General features: G+C 49.8%; 1 protein-coding gene across 1 annotated transcript in view; it reads left to right on the plus strand.

The window, feature by feature from the left end:
* The window catches only part of LOC144152099 (uncharacterized), a 173904-nt gene that overhangs the window by 134747 nt on the left and 18375 nt on the right, over positions 1 to 20782 (plus strand). The window contains exons 5-10 of the mRNA XM_077683310.1: positions 4562 to 4729; positions 6053 to 6220; positions 6838 to 10248; positions 14720 to 14899; positions 16732 to 16937; positions 18353 to 18488. Coding sequence (XP_077539436.1) covers positions 4562 to 4729; positions 6053 to 6220; positions 6838 to 10248; positions 14720 to 14899; positions 16732 to 16937; positions 18353 to 18488 — 4269 coding nt within the window. The remainder of the gene's footprint in view (positions 1 to 4561; positions 4730 to 6052; positions 6221 to 6837; positions 10249 to 14719; positions 14900 to 16731; positions 16938 to 18352; positions 18489 to 20782) is intronic.

Consider the following 20782-nt stretch of genomic DNA (forward strand, 5'->3'; position numbering starts at 1 on the left):
TGTGGAACAGGAAGTCTTCTAGCTTGTGGCTTGGGGCACCGAGGCGCTGGAGTTCGGCCCGGAGTTGTGCCCTTGCGGTGTCGTGCTGCGGGCAAGAGCACAGCAAGTGCTCTAGCGTCTCGGGCTCTGGGCAGTCGGCGCAGGTGGGGGATGCTCGGCGGCCTTGGTGGTGCAAGCGCGCTCCCACGTTGCAGCAACGCGAAACGGCTCAACCTCTCTCTCTCTCTCTCTCTCTCTCTCTCTCTCTCTCTCTCTCTCTCTCTCTCTCTCTCTCTCTCTCTCTCTCTCTCTCTCTCTCTCTCTCCTCTCTCTCTCTCTCTCTCTCTAACATTTTTTCTGCGAATTGCGAATTAGCGTTGATAGTTATGGGTTTTGCTTTTTCGCCGCGTTTTGCAACCTTTTAGGTGGTTTGACATACACATACAGTCGAACACGGACATATCGAACTCTAAGGCTCTAAGGGGATCGCGAAAGAATTCGATATATCGATAATTCGATATATAAAATACGCCTATCTGAAGATTATCTGACAACTCCGCACATCGCTGAGAGTTTTCTGAAGTCGTGGAAAACAGTAGTTTACGTTTTCACCCTCAAAGCACGGAAAATACGAACCGCAGCATGATGACCACCGCACTTCATTTATCATTGAAATGTCTTTGAGCTTCGCTTGTTTTTGTTTTTTTCTGCATCGCAAAGTTCGCCAAATTGTCTTCAAGATTACAAACACGTAGAAATGAGAAAATATATTGCTTTATATGACAATTTATAGGAAATTTATTTTGCTCCTTTATGTTCTTTCGCCCCAACCACTATCCGCGTTCTGGCTATCATGGAGCGCTGCCCCTCGTACTAGCGTGAAAACAGCTGTTGGAGGCCATCGAAGCGACATAATGCCGCGAACGCCGCCTCTGTCTCACGAAGCCAGGCAGCAACATTATCATCAACTCCACCCCATCAGAGGAAGCAAACTTTCAGGGGCACATTCGGCGCGAAATTCGATATATCGAATTTGCCCGTGATCATGAGTTCGATACACGCGCACAACATCCCTATACTTTTGCATGGGATTTTCAAGGGGATGTTTGCACTGTTCGATATAGACAATAATTCGATATATCCGGGTTCGATATATCCGTGTTCAACTGTATTCGGTTTATACTGATGTGCGCACGGAGCCAACGGACAGACATTGCGAGGTCCTAAGGTGCTTCGCACCTGAAAATTTCCGCCAACACAAATCGGGCAGCGAGAGAGTGCGGGAAGAAGATGGAGAGAAACCATGTTAAAGAGCTCACAAGTTAGAGTGGAACCCTAGTCCTGGAGGCCATACGTTGACCTAGCCTTCTTGCCCTTGTCACCTGGGGAGTCTGGTCCTTAAGTTGGCAGCTGGTCGACAGTGTCTCCCACAGCTCAGGAAAGTAACGGGTGGAGAGGGGTAGTAAGGCTGGGTTGTGAGCGCATTCCAAAATTATACGTTGGAGGATACCTAGCTGTGGACGACATTTGCATAGAGCAGCGTATACGAAAACAATAAATTCATTAAAAGCTGGGTGCACGCGTACGTCCCTGTCTGTAATTGTCACAGTGTAATTTCCTGATTTTGACACTAAAGTGTTTTATTCCGGGGTACAACAAGACCTCACCGACGTCATATCCGTCACGGAAATGACATCTCCAGAAAAGTTCCACTGACGCGGCGGCGCTAGGTTTCGAGCCCACGATCACCCTGGCCGCAACGGGAGGTGTGAGCCTCTGCCAACTGGGCTGTGACTCACGCCTGTTTAGCTCTAGGAACGCGCTTTATATCCTTCCCTATAGGAATCTCTATTCAGATGGTGCTGTCGTCTAGGAGATGTGAAGCGAAGTAGTGCGTTGTGACGCTAACGAGCGCCGATAGTTGGCGATACTGCTGCGGGCCGCGAACTCTGCCTCTCGCGTTCCAGAAGCTGAGCTCTTCGGAACTCAACCGTCTGCCGTACACGTCACGGAGCACGACCGATGCGGTCGCACCGTTGCCGAAGCGTCCGCCAGCAGGACGTCGCTCGCCAAGCACACACACAAGAAGGCTGCCGAACCGCAAATCAGGCTCTTTTCGCTGCAGCGGACCGCGACTTCACCAAACGATTCGCTGACAACCAGTTCTGTTTCGTTCGCACGGTTTGCCAGCGCCTGTGGTTTCAGTCGGATCTACACAATTCTCCGGCGCGTGTAATCCAGTGTCTAATGTTGTCGCGTCTTACGGTGCCATAACGACGAAATATAAATAGTGATGTGCAAGTTCACACTGATGCGCAATTAACATTCAACTGCTCCTGTGAAGGCACATTTCACTTTCGTGTTGTACCGATTCCTATGAAAGAGGGATCAGCCACATTTTTTTTTTTTTTTTACAAATTTGCAGTGAACAGATAGAATGACGCGTACATTTGAGAATGTTTGAGGAGCTAACCAGCCCAGACCAGCGTCTTGCTGCAAGTTCGCGAAAGCGTAGATTTGAATCCCATTTTGTTTCTCTGGGCTTGTAAGCGGCTATTTAGTCAAGTACTAAAGTGATAAATATGGGAGTAAAAAAATAAATACAACCAGAGTTACTCCGTAGGGACGGGAAAGACGAGATGAAGTGATTGTTTCACATCTCTCAGTTCCATTTCGCTCACTTCTTCCGTTAACTTAGTCGTCGACGTCTGGGGACAGATCTTTCGCCGATCTCCTAATTTCCGTCTGAATTCATGATAAGCCAGCTCCGAGAAGCAAAAAAAAAAAAAAAGTAAGAACTTCTGAAAACACCTCCTAAACAGTCCGAACAGTCAAGCCAAAAAAAAAAACCAAACTCGCATTGGGCATACCGATTCAGCTCATTTTCATCCGTGGAACAGCAGGATCTAACTCATTTTAGATACGAACTACGATCTACGTACACGTTTTCAGGGCGTTATCTCACCTATTTTCTCGCTACCTCTCTTGTAGGGGAAAGTTGCTGAGTTTTTCTTGTCACTGCAGTTTTATCTGACTTATATTCAGTTTGTGGATCTGGCTCATTCCGAAAAAAAAAAAAAAGCCTTATATATTCCTCAATATCAGCGCCCGTTTGCATTTGGAGTCTCAACACCTCATACTTGTGTACAGAAGTTCCGGGTTCAAATCCCAACGCCTCGAACTGTTCGAACAGTCTAGTTTTTACGGCAATCACTCAAAAATCTTAAATTCTTATGCATTTTTTGCGCAGCTTGACTGAGACTTGAGTGGTAAGCTGTAGGTCCTTCTCAGCACAGTGCACATAAAGAATTGCTTAAATTTTGGAAACTGACGATGTCGTGCGTGTAGTCATTGAGGTAGAACTGCACGATGTCACGCGTAGCATCATAAATTTTTAAGCGCTTCCGTACGATAAATTGTCCACGTAGACAGTCGTTGTGTCCGTTTTGGTGTCGCACCGCCGTCGCCATGCGGGGATTTCTTGAAGTCCCATAGACTGCCCGCATTGGGTCTGAAAGATTAATTGTGAGATTTTAGGGAAAATTACAGAATTTGTACTTTTTTTGTGACGGGGACCACGCGGAACGGAAACTGGGAAATGGTATTTGCGACTCATGAAAGTTAGTTTTTTACAATTAAACGCTACATTGAGAGTTTGTCAGTGGGCTAAGGTCAATGACAAACAAACTTCAAAGTGGCGTTTTGGGTGTCGAAGCTTTGGCTTACCTTGAGGTACATTTTTGCGGATGGTCGCGATATAGAATTAGGGCACCTTCTGAAATCTCGCAAAAATCCCGATACACCGTTGTTCTTGTTTGTCACCCTCCACGAGAAAAAGGCGTCTGCGACCGGGAAATGAACCTGGGTGCAACGTCGCACAACGCCTTATCCCCTGAGCCACTGCGGTAGGTGCTTTGGGCACTGCCGCCGTTCCACGTGAGAAACAAAGACAAAGCACCGACGATTAAATTTATCGTTTGTTCTACCAGTCAGCTTCATATATAGTAGTAGTAGTAATAGTTTATTTTCACCTTAGAAATATAGAAATAACATCGGGTCAGCCCAAGCCGTGCAAGGCTTGTCGGGCCGTACCCGGCAGTCAAAATCAAGTTTTCCAGGACCCCAGAACAATTCGACGCCCCCGAAACACGTCGTCACTCTACCAAGGGACGTGGGTACTAGCATTTAGTGGGGCATTTTCATGACTGCTTCCGCTTCCAAAGGAAAATGACGTTCATCGTAGTGTTTTATGTAAGTACAGATTTGGTTCAGGAACCGTGCTGGCTTGCCGATAGGTGCCATGGGTTAAGTTCACTGGCGAGGCACGCATGCAGGCAACCATGTGAGCGCGCGTGTGTTCCCAATAAAGGTGCGGTCAGGGGCGACGTAAGCGTGTTACACATTATTACAAATGCATTCCCGATGTATCATCACGGTGAGCACATACCACGTTTAAGCCCACTATGTATGTGTGCCTAATGTGGGTGAACCCATGACGTCTCATGCGGCACCCATTGTAAGTACGTCATGTGTTATGGGCAATCTGTGAAGCAATAATCTCCCCACGCTCCTCATGTCGCAGCTGGACGAGCTCCGGATCGAGCTGAACAAGCGCGACCAGGAGCTGTTGGCCATGGGCGCCAAGATGAAGACGCTGGAGGAGCAACACCACGACTACCAGCGACACATCGCCGTGCTCAAGGAGTCCCTGTGCGCCAAGGAGGAGCACTACAACATGCTCCAGGCCGACGTGAGTCTGCTGTAGCCATGGTGCTGTAGCCATGGCCTCGCGATGTTCGACCCACTACCGAATTCCTCCTCTGTCCTCCGCCAAGGCTCTAAGTTGGAACGGGGTATGGGTCAACGGGAGCGCCGTAGAAAGAGCACGCGACAAAAGAACACTGACACAACAAAACGGCGTCAAAAAAGCACGTGACAAAAGAACACGCGACAAAAGAGCACGCAACAAAAGAGCACGCAACAAGACAGCAAAGCGTCGAAGCAGCGTAACGACAAAAGGACACACTCTTATGGGGCGCCTAAATGGGCAATTATTTAGATTTTAGCTTGTGTAGAAACATGTGTGCAAAATGAAGGGAAACAACCCGAGGCTTGTGGCGGTTGACGTGACCAGAGATTGGGTTCTTCTCTTTTCTTAACCACGGTTTTGTAAATTTTTCGCCCTTGCTTGCGCCTCCTTGCGTGACATGCCCCGTGTCCGGACGGGGCTACAGACTTGTACGTTGATGCTTATTGTTATACATACATACTTCATTTGCAAAATGAAATGTAAGCATTGAAATGTCCATATCGGCATTCTTAGTGACCATAGTACAACGCCACGGAGCGTTTGAAAACCATTCTTGTTGTCTTGTAGAGCCAAATGCAGCTGAGTGGTAGTTTCCCATATCTCAGACAGCTTTCTTGTTCTATTTTAATGCTTGTATAAATAACATATTTACCATTAACGCTATATACGCATTTCTTTATCGTTTTGTGCAGTGGAAAACAATTTACAAAGGTGAAAATCTTGGCGTTGAACATTTGGTGGCCGAAGAAACTACTGTCTCGCATTTACCATATTAGTGGCTGCGAGGGTTCATTTAACGAATTGAACAATATTAGTTTTTCAATCTAATTCGAGCTTTGTACACACATCAAGCAGCCGCGTACAGCCACCACCACGCACTGTGGGGAAAAGGATAACGACAGAGCGTAAAGCTATGTGCAGCGCAAGGAAATAAATTATTTGTTTGCAAGGAAATGAATTATTTGTTGACCCTATACATCATTCGCCCCTTTTGTCACTTGTGCATTGTTGCCGCTTCACCAGTCATGTCAGTCGATCAATTAATCACAAATAATTTCGTTTCATTTAATAACCCTTCAGGCCTCAGGGGTGGGAGGGAGCTTTGTTGGGACGTTGAACAAGAAAAAATAATAATCAATAATTAATCGTTTGGCAGGTATAATAAAAAAATCTGTCATTATTCAAGTTTTTCATGATTTTGTTAACTTCACAGCTTTTTCTCTCCTTGGTAAAGTCGCTAATATTTCTTTAACGCACGAACAGGTGGAAGAACTGCGGCAGCGCCTGGAAGAGAAGAACAAGCTCATTGAGAAGAAGACGCAGCAGGCGCTGACGGCGACGCAGGAGCGAAACCACCTGAGCCAAGAACTGCAAGAGATCAGGGACCACATGGACATCAAGGATCGGAAGATCAACGTGCTTCAAAGGAAGGTGCGTGCCACGCGCAGAAGTTATAAACTCGCTCGCCGCTTTGACACTAAATGAGACGACATGCAGACCCTTGTGAGAGATACATTGGAGAGGGGACCGTGGGTTACGGTGCTTTCTCCTTTTCTGAACCTTAAAGTACTCAAATAAGATATCGCTTGTTTGTAAAGCGTAACACGGGAGAAAAGCTTTAGGTGCACGGCATCATTCTTTTCTTCCGCTAATCATCCTGGTTCACAAATACGTGTTTTATTTTCAGAGCTACTCGCTCATAAAAGCCTACCGATATCTACATACACGACCAGACACGGAATAATTTATAATTGTTCATTCTATGATTCTAGCGTTGACAGAAACACTCTTGCCGCGATATTAACAAAGTGACGATGCACACCGCTTCCTCGTAACGCCAGCTCTATTGGCGGCCATGTTAACCCCTGATGTTGCTAATATTCGCACTTGAAGGTTCAGTCAGTCACGTACATTATTGCTGTTGGTTCATAGCATCTTAAATGTAGTTAAACCGTGCTTCAGTCGTTTCTTCTAACAAGCCGATAAATCTTTGTTACGCGTGCGCGAATAATAAATAACCCTCGTCGGTGACGATGCGGCGCATGCAGATCGAGAACCTGGAGGACCTGCTGAAGGAGAAGGACAACCAGGTGGACATGGCGCGGGCGCGGCTGTCGGCGATCCAGGCGCACCACTCGACGTCCGAGGGCGCGCTGTCCAGCCTGGAGGAGGCCATCGGCGACAAGGACAAGCAGATCGTGCAGCTGCGCGAGCAGCGGGACCGCGCCGAGCAGGAGCGCAACGAGGAGCGCGACCTGCACGAGCGCCAGCTGGCCGAGTACCGCATGAAGATGCACGCGCTCGAGAGCGACATGGACAAGCTGCAGGGCCGCCTGGAGAAGGCCAGCGCCGAGAAGGAGCGGCTCGAGGCCCGCCTCGAGAACTCCCAGTCCGAGCTGGGGCAGGCGCGCGCCGAACTCGACAAGATCCAGACCGAGGTGAGCCGCTCGTCCGCCGACTGGGAGCGGCTCCGCGGGGAGCACGCGCGGCTCTCGCTCGAGAACGACCGCTTCCGCGAGCACGTGGGCCGCCTCGAGCAGCCCGCGGTCACGGCGTCGCCGTACCGCAGCGCCACCACCACCAGCGTGCTGCCGTCGTCGCTACACGCGGCGGCCGACGAGCGGACGCAGGAGAAGCTGGACCGCTGCCAGGCCGAGCTGCGCCGGGCGCAGGCCGAACTCAGGATGACGCAGGCCGAGCAGGAGCGGGCGCGCGGCGAGCACGAGCAGCTGCAGGAGAAGCTCGAGCGCTCCCAGGGAGAGGTGTACCGGCTCAAGGCCAAGCTCGAGAACGCGCAGGCCGAGCGGGAGGCGCTCCAGGAGGAGTACGACCGCGTGCAGGGCATCGTGGCCCGGGGACAGTCGGACCGGGACGCGGCACAGGCCGAGGCCGAGACGCTGCGCGCCGAGCTGGAGCGGGCGCAGGCGGCGCTGGCCAAGGCGCAGATAGCGCAGGAGAAGACACAGGCGTCGCTCGACCGAGCGCAGTTGGACACGGACCGGCTGCAGGAGAAGCTGGACAAGGCGCTGGCCGAGACGCGCAGGCTGGGCGCCGAGCGCGAGCGCTGCCAGGACGAGGTGCAGAGCCTGCAGGGCCAGCTGGCGCAGGCGCAGCTGCAGGCGCAGCGGGTGCACAAGGAGAAGGACGTGCTGCAGGGCGAGCTCGAGCAGGCCAGGGAGAAGGCCGACCGGGCGCTGGCGCTGCAGCAGCGGCTGCACAAGGAACGCGACGCCGCCCACGCCGAGGCGGACGCCCTGAGAGATCGCCTGGACTTGCTCCAGAACCAACTGGCCAAGGCGCACAAGGAGCGGGAGAACGTGCAGGCCGAGTTCGAGGTGATGCGCGACAGGCACGACAAGGCGACGCTCCAGGCGGAGCGGGGTAGAGCCGAGGCCGACGCAGCACAGGCCGAGCTGCGGGCAGCGCGCGACCGCGCCGACAAGCTCCAATTACAGCTGCAGAAGGCCCAGGAGGAGAGGGAGCTGTGCAGGCTGGAGCAGGACAAGCTCCGCGAGAAGCTGGACAGGGCGCAGGCGGAGAGCTTCAAGGCGCAGGCCCGCTGGGATCAGGGCCAGGCAGAGGCGGACCGTCTGGCCCTGGAGTTGGACAAGTGTCAGGTCCTGCTGGCTAAAACCAAGGAAGACCACAAGCGCTCTCAGGAAGAGTTCGAGGGATTGCAGGACCTGTACGTACGTACGAACGCTCAGCTGGCCAAGACCAAGGAGGCTGAAGACAAGATGCGGCAGGACCTCGACCGCTGTCAAGTCGAGCTGGAAGTGGCCCGCGATCGTTTGGATAAGGCACAGCTGGAGGCGCGCCGTCTTCAGGCCGAGCGTGATCGGCTGCAGGCCGAGGTAGACCGCATGTCTCTAGACATGGACCGCATCCAAACGCAAGTGGGGAAGACTCAGACGCACCACGAAAAGTCCCAGGAGGAACTGGCAAGGATGCAAGTCGAGCTGGAGAAGCTGTACGAGAAGCTGGACAGAGCACAGACGGAACTGCGGAAGACGCAGAACGAGAAAGACCGCCTCCAGTCGGAAAAAGAGAGCATGCAGGCAGAACTGGACCGTTACCAGGCGCAGATGTCCAAGTACCACAGCGTCCAGGATAAATCTCAGGCAGACTTTGAGCGCCTGCGCATTGACGTCGAGAAGATGCGCGACAAGTACGAGAAGACGTTGGCGGAACTTAACAAAGTAAGCGAAGAACACGCGAAGCTCAAAGCCGAGCTGGACCGGACGCGCTCGGAGAAAGGCGTAACTCAAGAAGAACGCCAGGCGCACGCAAATGAAATAGAGCGACTCTACATAGAAGTCGAGAAGGCAAAGGACAAATACGAAGGCGCCAAGCTCGAGGTCAAAAAGCAGCAGGAATTGCGCGCCCAACACCAGGCCGAGAATGAGCGCTTGCGGAAGGCTCTTGAAGCGACGCAAGCTGAGCTCAAGAAGTCCTCAACGGTCGCCGATGACCGGCAGCGCCAGGAAATCGAGCAACTAACAGCGGAATGCCAGCGGCTGCGTGAGCGGGCCGATCGCACCATGCAAGAGAAGGAAGCGCTCCTTGCAGAACTGAGCAAAGCCCAAACTAAGTTGAGTTCGCTGCAGGAGACAAGCGAGGGCGACCGACAGAAGAGTATCGGTGAGGCGGAGCGCCTACGACACCTCCTGGGCCGCTCCGAGGAAGATCTCCAGAAGACGGTTGCGGAAAACAGCCGATTGCAGATGGAGGTGGAACGGTTGAAGCAGGACGTGGAAGACGCCGAGCGGTACATCACCAGTGTGCAGGAGAGCACGCAGAAGGACCGCGGCCAGCACGAGAGTCTTCGAGCCGAGACGAAACGTCTTCAGGAAAGCCTCGAGATGGTCCAGGAAGAGCTGCGCAAGACGGCACAGGAGCGGAACAGACTTCAGGTCGAGGTCCAGGAGCTGGTCGCCGAACTGGAGCGGCGCAGCGGCACGGAGACGGCCTCGCGAGCCCAGGAGGACGCCAGGATGAGGAGCGAGATCGAGAAGCAGCAGCAGGAGCTGCAGCACCTTCACAAGGAGCTCAAGAAGAGCAGCCAGCAGATGCAGAAGCTCGAGACGGAGAACAAGGAGCTGAGGGCCAAGCTGGAGAGGGCGTTGGACACAGCGGCCCAAGCGCAGAGGCAGGCGGAAGAGACGCAAGCCGAAACAGCGAAGCTGAAGGACGCCAACCGCACGCTCAAGCAGCAGCAACAACAGCAGCAGCAGCAGCTCCAGCAAGCCGCCGCCGGTGGGATGAAGGAGGGCGAGCGCGAGAAGATGCAGAGGGAACTGGACCGGATGCAGGTCGAGATGGAGAGCCAGAGGGAAGAGGCCTCCAAGCTGAGGAAGCAGCTGGAGAAGTCTCGCGCAGAGATCAAGAACTTCTCAGTGGAGCGAGACCGCTTCCAAGAGCAGCTTGAGAAACTCGTGCAAGAAATCGAGAGGAGGGAGGTCAGTGCCGCACATTGCTGCGCGTACCACGCCGACAGAGACCTGCCCGGCACGCTCCTTGGTTCCAGCGGCATGGTTCCTTGGTTTTTCCTCGCAGAACGGAATGAGGACTTGCGTTTCTTCGGTTCTTTACCTCTCACTTTGTTATTGACTTGACATGCACTTGCACTTTTGCAAGACATTTTGTTTTGATTTGATATGGTGCTCTTCAGTGAAACACTTATGTGTCTTTCTAGTTTGGATCGAATATTTGTTTTGTGTTGTTTGTAGACTGTTTTCTTTGAACCCTGCACATGCACGTAGCTGGAAGTACGTAGATTTTGCAACAAAATGCATGATTGTATTTATAGATACCTTTGTTTGCATGTAACTATAGCCTTACGTTGGAGTCGGCACTGTCGCGTTTATTGCAAATTTCCATCGTTGAAACAATCAGCGGGGAAAAATGCCAACTCATTTACGGTGGGGGTGTGTGAGTGTCAGAAACTTTCGAATATATCGAAGCGAATACCGCGATATTCTATTCGCCTTGGAATCAAATGGCACTATTCGAAAACTTCGAATATTTTAAAAGTATTTCGAACACTTTCGACAACGCCAAATGTTTCAGTGTTTCTATCACCCCAGATGCATACAATTATGCTTTTCAAAAAACGAGAAATTATCCGCTAAAAACACAGTAATTTGCATCCTTACAACGAGTATAAATTAGTTGACCAGCGGATGTATAGTAGTCGAGGGGGACGAAAAATAGTCCGAACAAAAGAGCAGTCTGAAAAGTCTGCGAGTTGCAAAAACGAACTTCCTTTCATTTAAATAGGACTGAAGAAATCGCGAATGGTTCAGGACAACTTGGTGATGATGTTGCTTATATTTCAGCGTCACCTGGTGCCTAAAAAAGTGCTGTCTAAAAAAAAAAAAAAAAAACTTGCAAAGTATGACCCATTTCCGGCTTTCGAGATTGCTTCCGCCGCAGAATACATGAAAAATTGGCTTCCAAGATCAAAGTTTGTTACATAGAGATAATATACTGACTCTAGAGGGAAAGCGCGCCGCTGAGCCAATGCATTGGAACCGTACGACACATAGTGGCAGACATGATACAACGATTTGAAGGCTGCCAGCTGAGCTTTTGCTTACTGAAAACGGCGAAAGCGATGGGTTGTAATCTGGCAACGGGCTACTGTGGCGTTTCCGCGTCCGGCTAGCGAAGCATGCCGGGATTAATTGTAACATGGCGGACCACTGACCAAGCGGATTTTGTTTAGGCGGCGTCGACAGCATTGCGTAGTTTATCTCCTGTGGGTAGGTAACCGACGTGTTTTCGGTTTAGCGTGTGACTTATATGTACTGAGACTATTTGAGCAAGATGTGGCAACGCTCACACAACGCTCGCGCAAGCTCGAATTCGACTGATCGCATGCGGGAGGATGCCAAGGGATCAGCTGATCCGTACTGGGGCGCACAGAAAAAAGAGGGTCTACTCGATTCAGCCTGCACCTCTTGAACCAGTTCACAGCGGTGCAAAGTGGGTTCCGCCATCGGCGGAACCAGCCCTGCACTTTTTTCGTCTGCTTCTGCACCTCCTCGGCAGGGAGTGCAGGCAAAGCCGTGAACCCGTCCTGCACCCGTCGGCACCACCGGTGAATCGAACGGCGCGGTTCAGGTGCCGCGAGCTGCACCGCTGAAACGAACGGCGAAGTGCGGCACCGCCTGAACTGGTTCACGCGGTGCAGGTGAAACGAATAGACCCAGAATCTCCGTCATGATCTCCGTGCATTTTTGCGCTGTGCCGCTTTATTTGCCATTCTGTGACTTTTTGCGAGGCGCTCAATGCTTTTCAAACGAAGTGAAGTGAACTGTGGCTTTAGCTGAATGTGAAACCTTTATTGACACACACACACACACAAAAGAAACGTTATCGCATGGGCCAACGCTGATATTGCCGGTGAGTCGCGGCCCTTTGAAGCACAGGAACGAAAGAGCGCGGTCGATCGCAGGCCAACGGAGTGGCAGAATGCATGCCAAGGGAGTATGCGAAACACAGTCAGCGGCGTGTCCCGTTTTTCTTTGTCTGTATTCGTCAAGCTTTAGCTGCTTTCCACCACTTCAAAGGGAAAGCTTGCGGGACTGAATGGGCAGTGATTTGCCGCACAGAGCGCGCGAGGAGAGAACATGGACTTATTGTGAGTGATTAAAAAAGAAACCGCATTTCGTTACCTATTTTTTCGTTCTACCTTCCCGAACGTTTGTGCAAAAGTTCGAAGCACGGAGAGCTGTAAGAAGTACCATGAATAAAACAACGGGAACCGAACGATTATAAAGCTCCTTTTATTTCTCTTCCAACGGGAACGATCGCTGGCTGCCACTCCGTAGCCTGTAGTGAACTTTCGGTAGTCAAGGTCAGATCGGAATCGCTGTTCCGGCGTCAGTTCAGGGGCAATAGATAAAGTGCTTAACGTGAAGAAACGAATGACAGCCTCGCAAGCGCCCGCGGAGGCACTTGCTCAGCGCGTGCATCCGAGTTTTACCAGTTGCACACGTTTTGCACGCACGCAGATCTGAGCTGGAGACTGCACACACATACACACTGCGCAAGGCAGACATATGGCAGGCGGAAGGGCCTTGCAAATCGAAACCAAAACTATACTACGCAATTACTTTTTGTTCGCTAATTTGAGCTTAATTACACTAAAACTTTTTAATACAGCTAGTGTTAATTACTGAGGCAAATATTTGTAACAATTTTGCTTCAGTTCTTTGTTTTAGTTAAATAATTACGGAACAACTTTTTAGAAGGCTGAATACAATTGAACTGGCAACCATGGGAATTGTATCATGTCAGCGCCCACGATTCGTACGGTCTCGGAGCTCGCTTTATCCCCCTACCGTTACCCCGGCGGCAGTCAAGCCAATCCCTCATCCAATTCGACGTAGCCAGGTGGCTCAGGATTCAAAATGGCGTCGTCCTGGAGTCGCATCGTGGCTCTGTCGCAGAAAATTGTGTCCGGAAAGTTGAAGTTTGACTTTATTTTGTCCAAGATATTCGTTGTTCATAAACATTACTCCTATGGGACAACCGGCAATTCCTCGAGAAAGTCAAAATTTTTCGAACCCGAAAAAACCGTCGGCTACTGTATAGCGCTTGTTGCGCCTGCGATTTACCGCCGAAAACATGCAACCGATTCCTCCGCTATCCGCGACAAGCTTTCCCGCAATTTAAATTACCTGCCGCTTAGGCAAAAGAACCGAGGTGCTTATTAAGCCCCTCTTATCTCCTCGGAATTGAACCAGCCCCTCCCTCCTGCGTCTATTTTCGCATCCTCATAATGCAATCACCTTCGATATGTTCCGGTCGACACCCCCTAGATAAGAAAGCCTTGCTTCGTACTGACATGGTGCCCGAGTCCCCAGTTGTATAATCCAAAGATAAGCAAATTTGATGTTTTTCTTTTATTTTTCAAACATGTGCGTTTTTTTTTTTTTTCTGAGAAAAGCGATGAACTTGTCTAGCCTTGCCTTCTAGGCAGTAAGAGGATTCCTTGCAGGAGCGCGTTGATACCATGGCACTCGGGAAGGTAGTTCGCCGATCGTGCAGGGTTGTATCTTGGTTTCAACCATTTTAATATCTTCATAATAGGCATAACATGCTTTTTCAGGTACCTCTACTTAGTATCTTGTTCGTACGTGCTGAGATATGCGGCGCAAGTGTTTCTTTTTTAATAAAATTTATGTGTTGTTAGTGCCAAGAAAGGAACACGTGAACAAGTACATACACCAGTATGATGATGATAGTTGGGTTTTATTGGCGCAAGGCCGACTATGGGCAAAGAGCGCCAAAGAAGACATACACCAGTACATAGACACATTTGTGGCAATCAGCGTAGAACGAAGTTTTAAACTAGGACAGCTCGCTGTTGAGCCGCTACAAGCTCCAAACGCAGAGAACGTGATACGCGTATGAAGAGAGGGGCTTCCCCGCCGCCGGTCGCTTCCCGACCCCGCGGGCGGAGTACGCGGCAGCCGGTGTTTTCTGGCGAAAAATAATTCTTTACTCAGCCCCCACAACTTGCCACTATAGCTTTTAGTATCGATGTAATAGTTGGGCCAATTTTTGCCGAAACATAACTGGTACAGTATTTAAAGACCATCACGATCCCCAGGTGGTCAAAATAATCCGGAGCCCTCCACTAAGGCGCGCCTCATCACCTGCGTTGCGTCGGCGCGTTAAACCCTACAATCAACCAATCAACTGTTGGGAGGGCTCTGTGATAGTTTTTTGGGATGGGGGCATAAGCGCATGCATCCTTCTTTTCCTTAAATTTCCTTTGGATTTCATTGCGCGGGGACTTCTTCTCCGTATTCACGCAGTCGGAAGTCACTTTCTTCTTGGCTTCGTGCACAGCTAATGACCTTCACCAACTTCCTGGAGACGACGACCTCACCACAGCGTGCACGCGGTGCTTTTCAGACGGAGATCCAGAACCTCCGCGCTAAGGGCGCCCAGCCCCAAGGGAACGCCAAGATGGAGGCCGAACTCGAGGCCCTCAAAAAGAGGCTCGACGAGCGGCAGAAGTCCCTCGACGAGTTCGAGAAGAGGCTCAAGAAGAAGAAGGAGAAACTGGAGCAGGCCGAGGCGGCGCTACAAAAGGTACGCCCGCTATTTCCCGCCCGCAGCATCTCATTGGGAGTTCGCTGTCCAATTTCGCTGTTCCACGGCTTTCCGGTTAAAAGGAATATCAGTAAATCGGAATGTCAGATATAAACTGGTAAAGCTTCGCGCTTATTTTTCTTTCAGAGATGGTTACTAGACCTGTTCCGCTTTGTATAAGCGTGATTTGCTTGCATGCAACCGCATTTGCAGTGCGAGACCAAAATTACACCAGACGATTACTGTGTATTTTGCGCGTCATTTCTGAATAGTCTAGCATTAGTTTTTCACCTCATTTACCCCGTTATCTCTGAATTTGAAAAGTCGTAGTTTCTAGAGAAAAAGACCACAACGTGTGTCGTTTACACAGCACTTCATTTGAGAGGAATAAAATAAAAAATATCTAATTGTTTGTTTTCCGATGCCGATTCTGCGGTATTTACAGGATTGTACCAAGCTTTTGCAGTCCATTGTACTTCCTATGGCTAAAACTCTCAGAATCGAGGTAGGAAGAAAAAACACCGCCTCTTTGAGCATAAGGAACTCTTCTTGGTGAATGTGAATATAATGGAACCTGAACATTACGATAGCTGCGTACAAAGATATCGAGATACAGCCAGGCTAAATGCAAGCCCATTACATCAAAGGCAACAGTGTGACGGAGAGATGCATGCATGTGGAAACAGCAAAGGTCAAGTTGCAAAGTTTACATGTGCAGATGGCAAGCAAAAGTTGGACAGCAAAATCCAGTGTCAGCCAAAAGTACCCCTGAATGAAAACAAAGTTTGGCGATCCCTGCTTTGTGGTTAGAATTTCCGCAGTGATACTCATTTAAAAGCACAACAGAAACGAAACCAATGCATGTTTTTATCACAGGATCAGTGCTGAGCGTAATTTTTTTTTTTCACTGGCCGCGTACTTATCTCTCTTTCTATCTATGTCTCCTTCGGTGCAGAGAAGGGTAGGTAAATGTAGCGGCATAGAAAAAAAGCTAGGCAATCGATACACCTAGAATGCGTGTCTTAATATCGTGCGCACCAAATTTTATTCCGTATTTCATCTTTGAAGGGCAATTAAAGCTTTTTTTACCCCCTACAAATCGAAGTCCCAAATTGGAGCCACCCTCTCCCTGTTTGCACTCCATAGCGTACAGAAATGGACGCAGTCGATTGATTTTGTCCCATAAAAAACCCTCCAAACAGCTTTCACTGGTAATCTATAACGCAGCTACAGCTTTCAGCACACAATAAGTATTGCCTCGCAGCTGGTTACTGAATAAACGTGTTTGCGTGTATCGGTTGACGCCACTTGAGTGCGTGGTTCTCAGATAATGAATGGCAGCCTACCATTGTCCCTGAAAAAGAAAGAGTATGACAGCTGCATCTTACCGGTACTCACCCACGGGGCAGAAACCTTGAGGCTCACTAAGAGGGTTCAACTTAAACTGAGGGCGACTCAGCGAGCAGTGGAACGGAAGATGATAGGTGTAACTTTAGGGGACAAGGAGAGAGCGGAGTGGGTCAGGGAACAAACGCGTGTGAAGTACATATTAGTAGAAATTTATAGGAAGAAATGGGCGTGGGCAGGGCATGTATTGCGAAGGCAAGATAACCGTTGGGCAACAGAGTGTATCCCTAGAGAAGGCAAGCGTGGCAGGGGGGCAGAAAGTTAGGTGGGCAGATGAGATCAAGAAGTTTGTGGGGATAAATTGGTCGTAGTTAGCACAGGATCGGGATAATTGGAGATCTGTGGGAGAGGCTTTTGCCCTGCAGTGGGCGTAGACATGATGATGATGATGATGAGTGCGTGGTGTGGCTTCCCCCGTTGGCCAGGCGGGCAGCTCGGAGACGGAGCAGGAACTGGTACGACAGCTGGCCGAGCTGAAGATGCGTTGTGCGGACCTGGAGACGAGGCAGGCCGCTCCCCCGCCAGCCGCGGGAGGCGCCAACGAGGCCGAGCTGGAACGGCTGCTCCAGATCATGTCTTCCTTGGAGGAAGAAAAGTTCAATCTCAACGCACAGATCAAGGAGCTGCAGGAGTGAGTGCTCAATTGTAAAGTTGCAATGCTGCGTGTGCCTTCGCGTGCTGACCATGTCCTAACTTTACATCGATGTGTGTGCGTGCTTGCGTGCATGCACGCGCACGATATATCTTTTGGCATACGATACCGCTTTTTCGCGGGTATAGCCCGTACCAAAAATGCGAAAATTTCAGTGGCAAAGTCGGGGTGTGGATAATACGCGGAGTTTTTTCCTTCAGTGCAGCTTCAAGGCAACGCGAGTTGTGCCGTGAAGCTTTATTTTTGTCAACAGTGCCTTTCTGGGCAGCGGTTATGCCTGTATCTTGGGGTACGTGCACCCGGTTGTAAATGCGCCGGCGCCCGCTCGCCGTTCGCGGGGCCGCGCGCGTGAGGTGACGTCACGATTTTTTGTCGAGTGCTGTCGCGTCACTTCTTTTGGATTTCACGGGATGATGTCACGCTGATGTCCATTTGCTAAGTGCCGCTCCGCGCGATGCTCCGTCGACGCGATAAATGAGATCCAATTGAAGTATGTTCTTCGCGTCGCAGGCCGCTCATATTTCACCCAGGGTATTCTGTTGAGTTAAGGATGCGAACTGTGCAATAATATTAACGCCGAAAATTGGTGTCAGTACTCCTTTAAGAGTGACAGACTTCCCCTCCGAATGCCGCCGAGTGCATGGAGTGTGGGAAGAGACGTGGCTGGAAAGAAGAAAGCCAGCATCCTTGCATTGTGCGCAGTCTTGATTTATTCATTCTTGACGAATCGCGTAAGCGCATGTGTGCCATGGGCTAGGGTGAAGCTGCCAGGGTATTCCGCCAGGGTATTCTGTTGAGTAAAGGAAGCGAACTGTGCAATAATATTGTCACGAAGACAAGGACGATGCAGTTGTCTTGAATGAGAAACACGTTTATTGGAGCGAACTTGTGCTCCCCTAACAACTCAAAAGAATACAGAGGCGGCGAAGCAGCGGTCAACAAAGTGTCTTGCACAGGCGAGTGTCGTCGAATCGAATGCCCCGGCGTCCGCTCTGCAGGCTTTTTATCTTTTGGCGCACGTGGTTCTCGAAACGTCGATTCGCATCTAGAACATAGTAGATCCAAGAAGATTATTCTGGGCTGTTCACGTTAGATCGGAATGCTCTCCCTATCACAACAGATAACACATGCGGCACAGAAAGAAAGAATGGAACACGCGCTTCCCTTGGCGCAGCGATAACACAGACCGGCGCAGCCAGGCGGTAAAAGCAAAACACAAATAAACAAACCCAATGTATGGTTCGCGGTAATATTATCGCCGAAAATTGGTGTCAGTACTCCTTTAAAATGACTGCATGCAGTTCCCAGCTAGTAACACGAACGACGAAGTCAGTCGTGTCTTCTCCTTTTACGGATCCTTCCACCTCTCTGTCCCCATGTTCGCTTCCCTCCAGTGCGCTGAAGGAGAGGGACAGCAAGCTGAATGCGCTCAAGCGAAGCCAACAGGCGGACAAGACGCGGGGAGCCCAGATGATGGACGAAGCTCGGCGGAGGGAAGGAGCCCTGGGGCAGGAAGCTTCCAAAGCTCAAGTGAGCATTTCTCTCTCCATTTTGCGTTGCGATCAGCACGTTGTGCGTGTCTCAGTACGACTACCCATAGATCTACATTCGTCTGATCTGCCACACAGCGTTCCCTTTATCCTCTAACTTGGTTAAATTAAAATGGGCGACACCATCTGTCTTGTAATTGCAGACAAACCAATGTGGGCAACAGAGACAGGTAACTACTACTTAGAGGGCCCAGCACGCATATTCACTAGTTCACTCTTCGATCAAATTCCGCCTTCAACCAGCCCTACTTGTGCATTAGACTGTAGAGGCTTGTTGAGTGCGTCAGAAGCTCTAACGTGATCGCGCCTTTGAGGTGGTAATAATGACATCGAATGCCGGAAGGCTATAGGCGGTTCATAAAGATCTCACACATAGGCAGTTCATCTAAGGGCTTCTATCGATTTATCAGCGAAAAAAAGAAAATGACCACAAAATCTTCCGCAGCCCTGAACCAGAGAATTTCTCAGTTTCGCCCATTTCATCTTAAAGTGTCCATCACTTCGAGGGAGCCCTGATTGGCTGAATAAAGATGAGCGGAGTGACGCAGCACAAGCAAGTGGTGGCGCCGGTTTCGCTGCATGTGATTGGTCAGAGGCCTGTCTAGTACAACGCGAAGTGAACATATTTGGAACGTGCGCGTCTGAAAATTCTCCCCACTTCTGCCATTACGTCTTCTGTAAAGGGTGCTTCACTGCACGCACACCCTGTTTGCGGGGAAGCCAAATAAAAGATTTGTGGGGAGGTTGGAAAGAGTGAGACAAAATGAGCCCAAAAGTCAAGAAAACGATAAAAATACATTTTACCCGTCTATCTAGAGCAGCAGAAAGATTTTTCATTTTTAAATTAAAAGTTGTATGCTTCATTATGAGCCAATGCTGCTCTGTTGCTGAGCTCATGATATCGAAATCATAGCAGGAAAAATTGCAGAAACAAACAAGTCGCGCCAGTTGTGGCAGCTACGTTAAAGCAACTAAATAAAGCGAAAAGGAAAAAAGTTCAAAACACAGAAGAGTAATTGTAGGACCACTGAACAATCATTTTTTGATTGATTGTAGGGTTTAACACGCCGGCGCTACACAGGCGATGAGGCGCGCCGTAGTGGAGGGCTCCGGATTAATCTTGACCACCTGGGGATCTTTAACGTGCGCCCAAATCTCGTACACATGGGCGTCTGAAAAATCATCCAGTAAGTGATAAAAAGTTAACTTGGGATGACAGCAGCTAGCAAAAGTTGTAGCAATTATGGCAAGACAAACACAAATGGAGGGGATTAATCAAAGTGTTTGCATTATCTCACAGGAAAGTGTTCGGATAACAACGGCCAACCTACTTTCGCAGAACTCTCGTGACAAATAATTGTGGGTACTCTTGAGTCTGCTAAGAACAATTGCAATGTTAGAAAGGGCTCGAACAATAACGAGAGTTAGTGTCCGAGCCCTTTGCTGCCTTGCACAAATGTGTATTGCGGAATCACAAGCTATTCATTCTCGCCTTTACTCTCTGCTCTTCCTTTTTCAGGCGCCTGGTCCAGCCAGTTTTTTCTCGAGTTTTTTCTAACGTTCCTTCTGTTATGTTCACATTACAAGCTATACTTTGAAACGCACACGAGGGTGTCTGGTTTTAGGGCTCGGGTGAATGCAGCTTCGGGGTCTAGCAAACCTCGCATGGCTGCCTTTTTGCCTAGACACGAAGGCCGAGCACTAAAACCAACGCGTCTGTCTTATCGTTTCGCTCCTATGTACAAGCGTGTATTATATGAGGAGGCGGTAAGCCGGAAGCCACGGAGTAAGCTAACAATACTGCCTTAAACGAAATGAAGGATGCGCTGGGAAAACATTTACATGTTGCATATATACAGTGTGTACTTTTCCGGCCGATGCCGTTCTTTCACTTATGCTTGTTCTATAAGCACATATATACTGCGCGTTTGACGAAGGACTCTATATCCCCCGCGGTTAAAAACGCATCAAGTGGCTTTCGTACTTAAACATAACTAAAACACTCTCAAGCATTTCGGGGTGACGAATGTCTTTTAGGCTCACTAACGTATGACATGCGGCCCCATGAACAGGATACTGGCAGCGTTTCTTCACTACGAATATACGGTGGGGGAGCGGACACTCGATGGACAACATAAATATGCATATACTACTTGACTTTTTTTCTAACTGTATTTTTATCCTAATTTTTCTTCGGATGGCCCCAGCTTGGTGTTTTGTTGCGTTGTGTTTTGTTCGCGTAGAGCGTGTTTGCCTTTACTTGCTACCTTTTGT

This window comes from Haemaphysalis longicornis, unplaced genomic scaffold, assembly GCF_048455015.1.
Source record: "Haemaphysalis longicornis isolate Haplotype H1 unplaced genomic scaffold, Haemaphysalis longicornis Haplotype H1 scaffold_9, whole genome shotgun sequence".
NCBI classification, from domain to species: Eukaryota; Metazoa; Arthropoda; class Arachnida; order Ixodida; family Ixodidae; genus Haemaphysalis; species Haemaphysalis longicornis.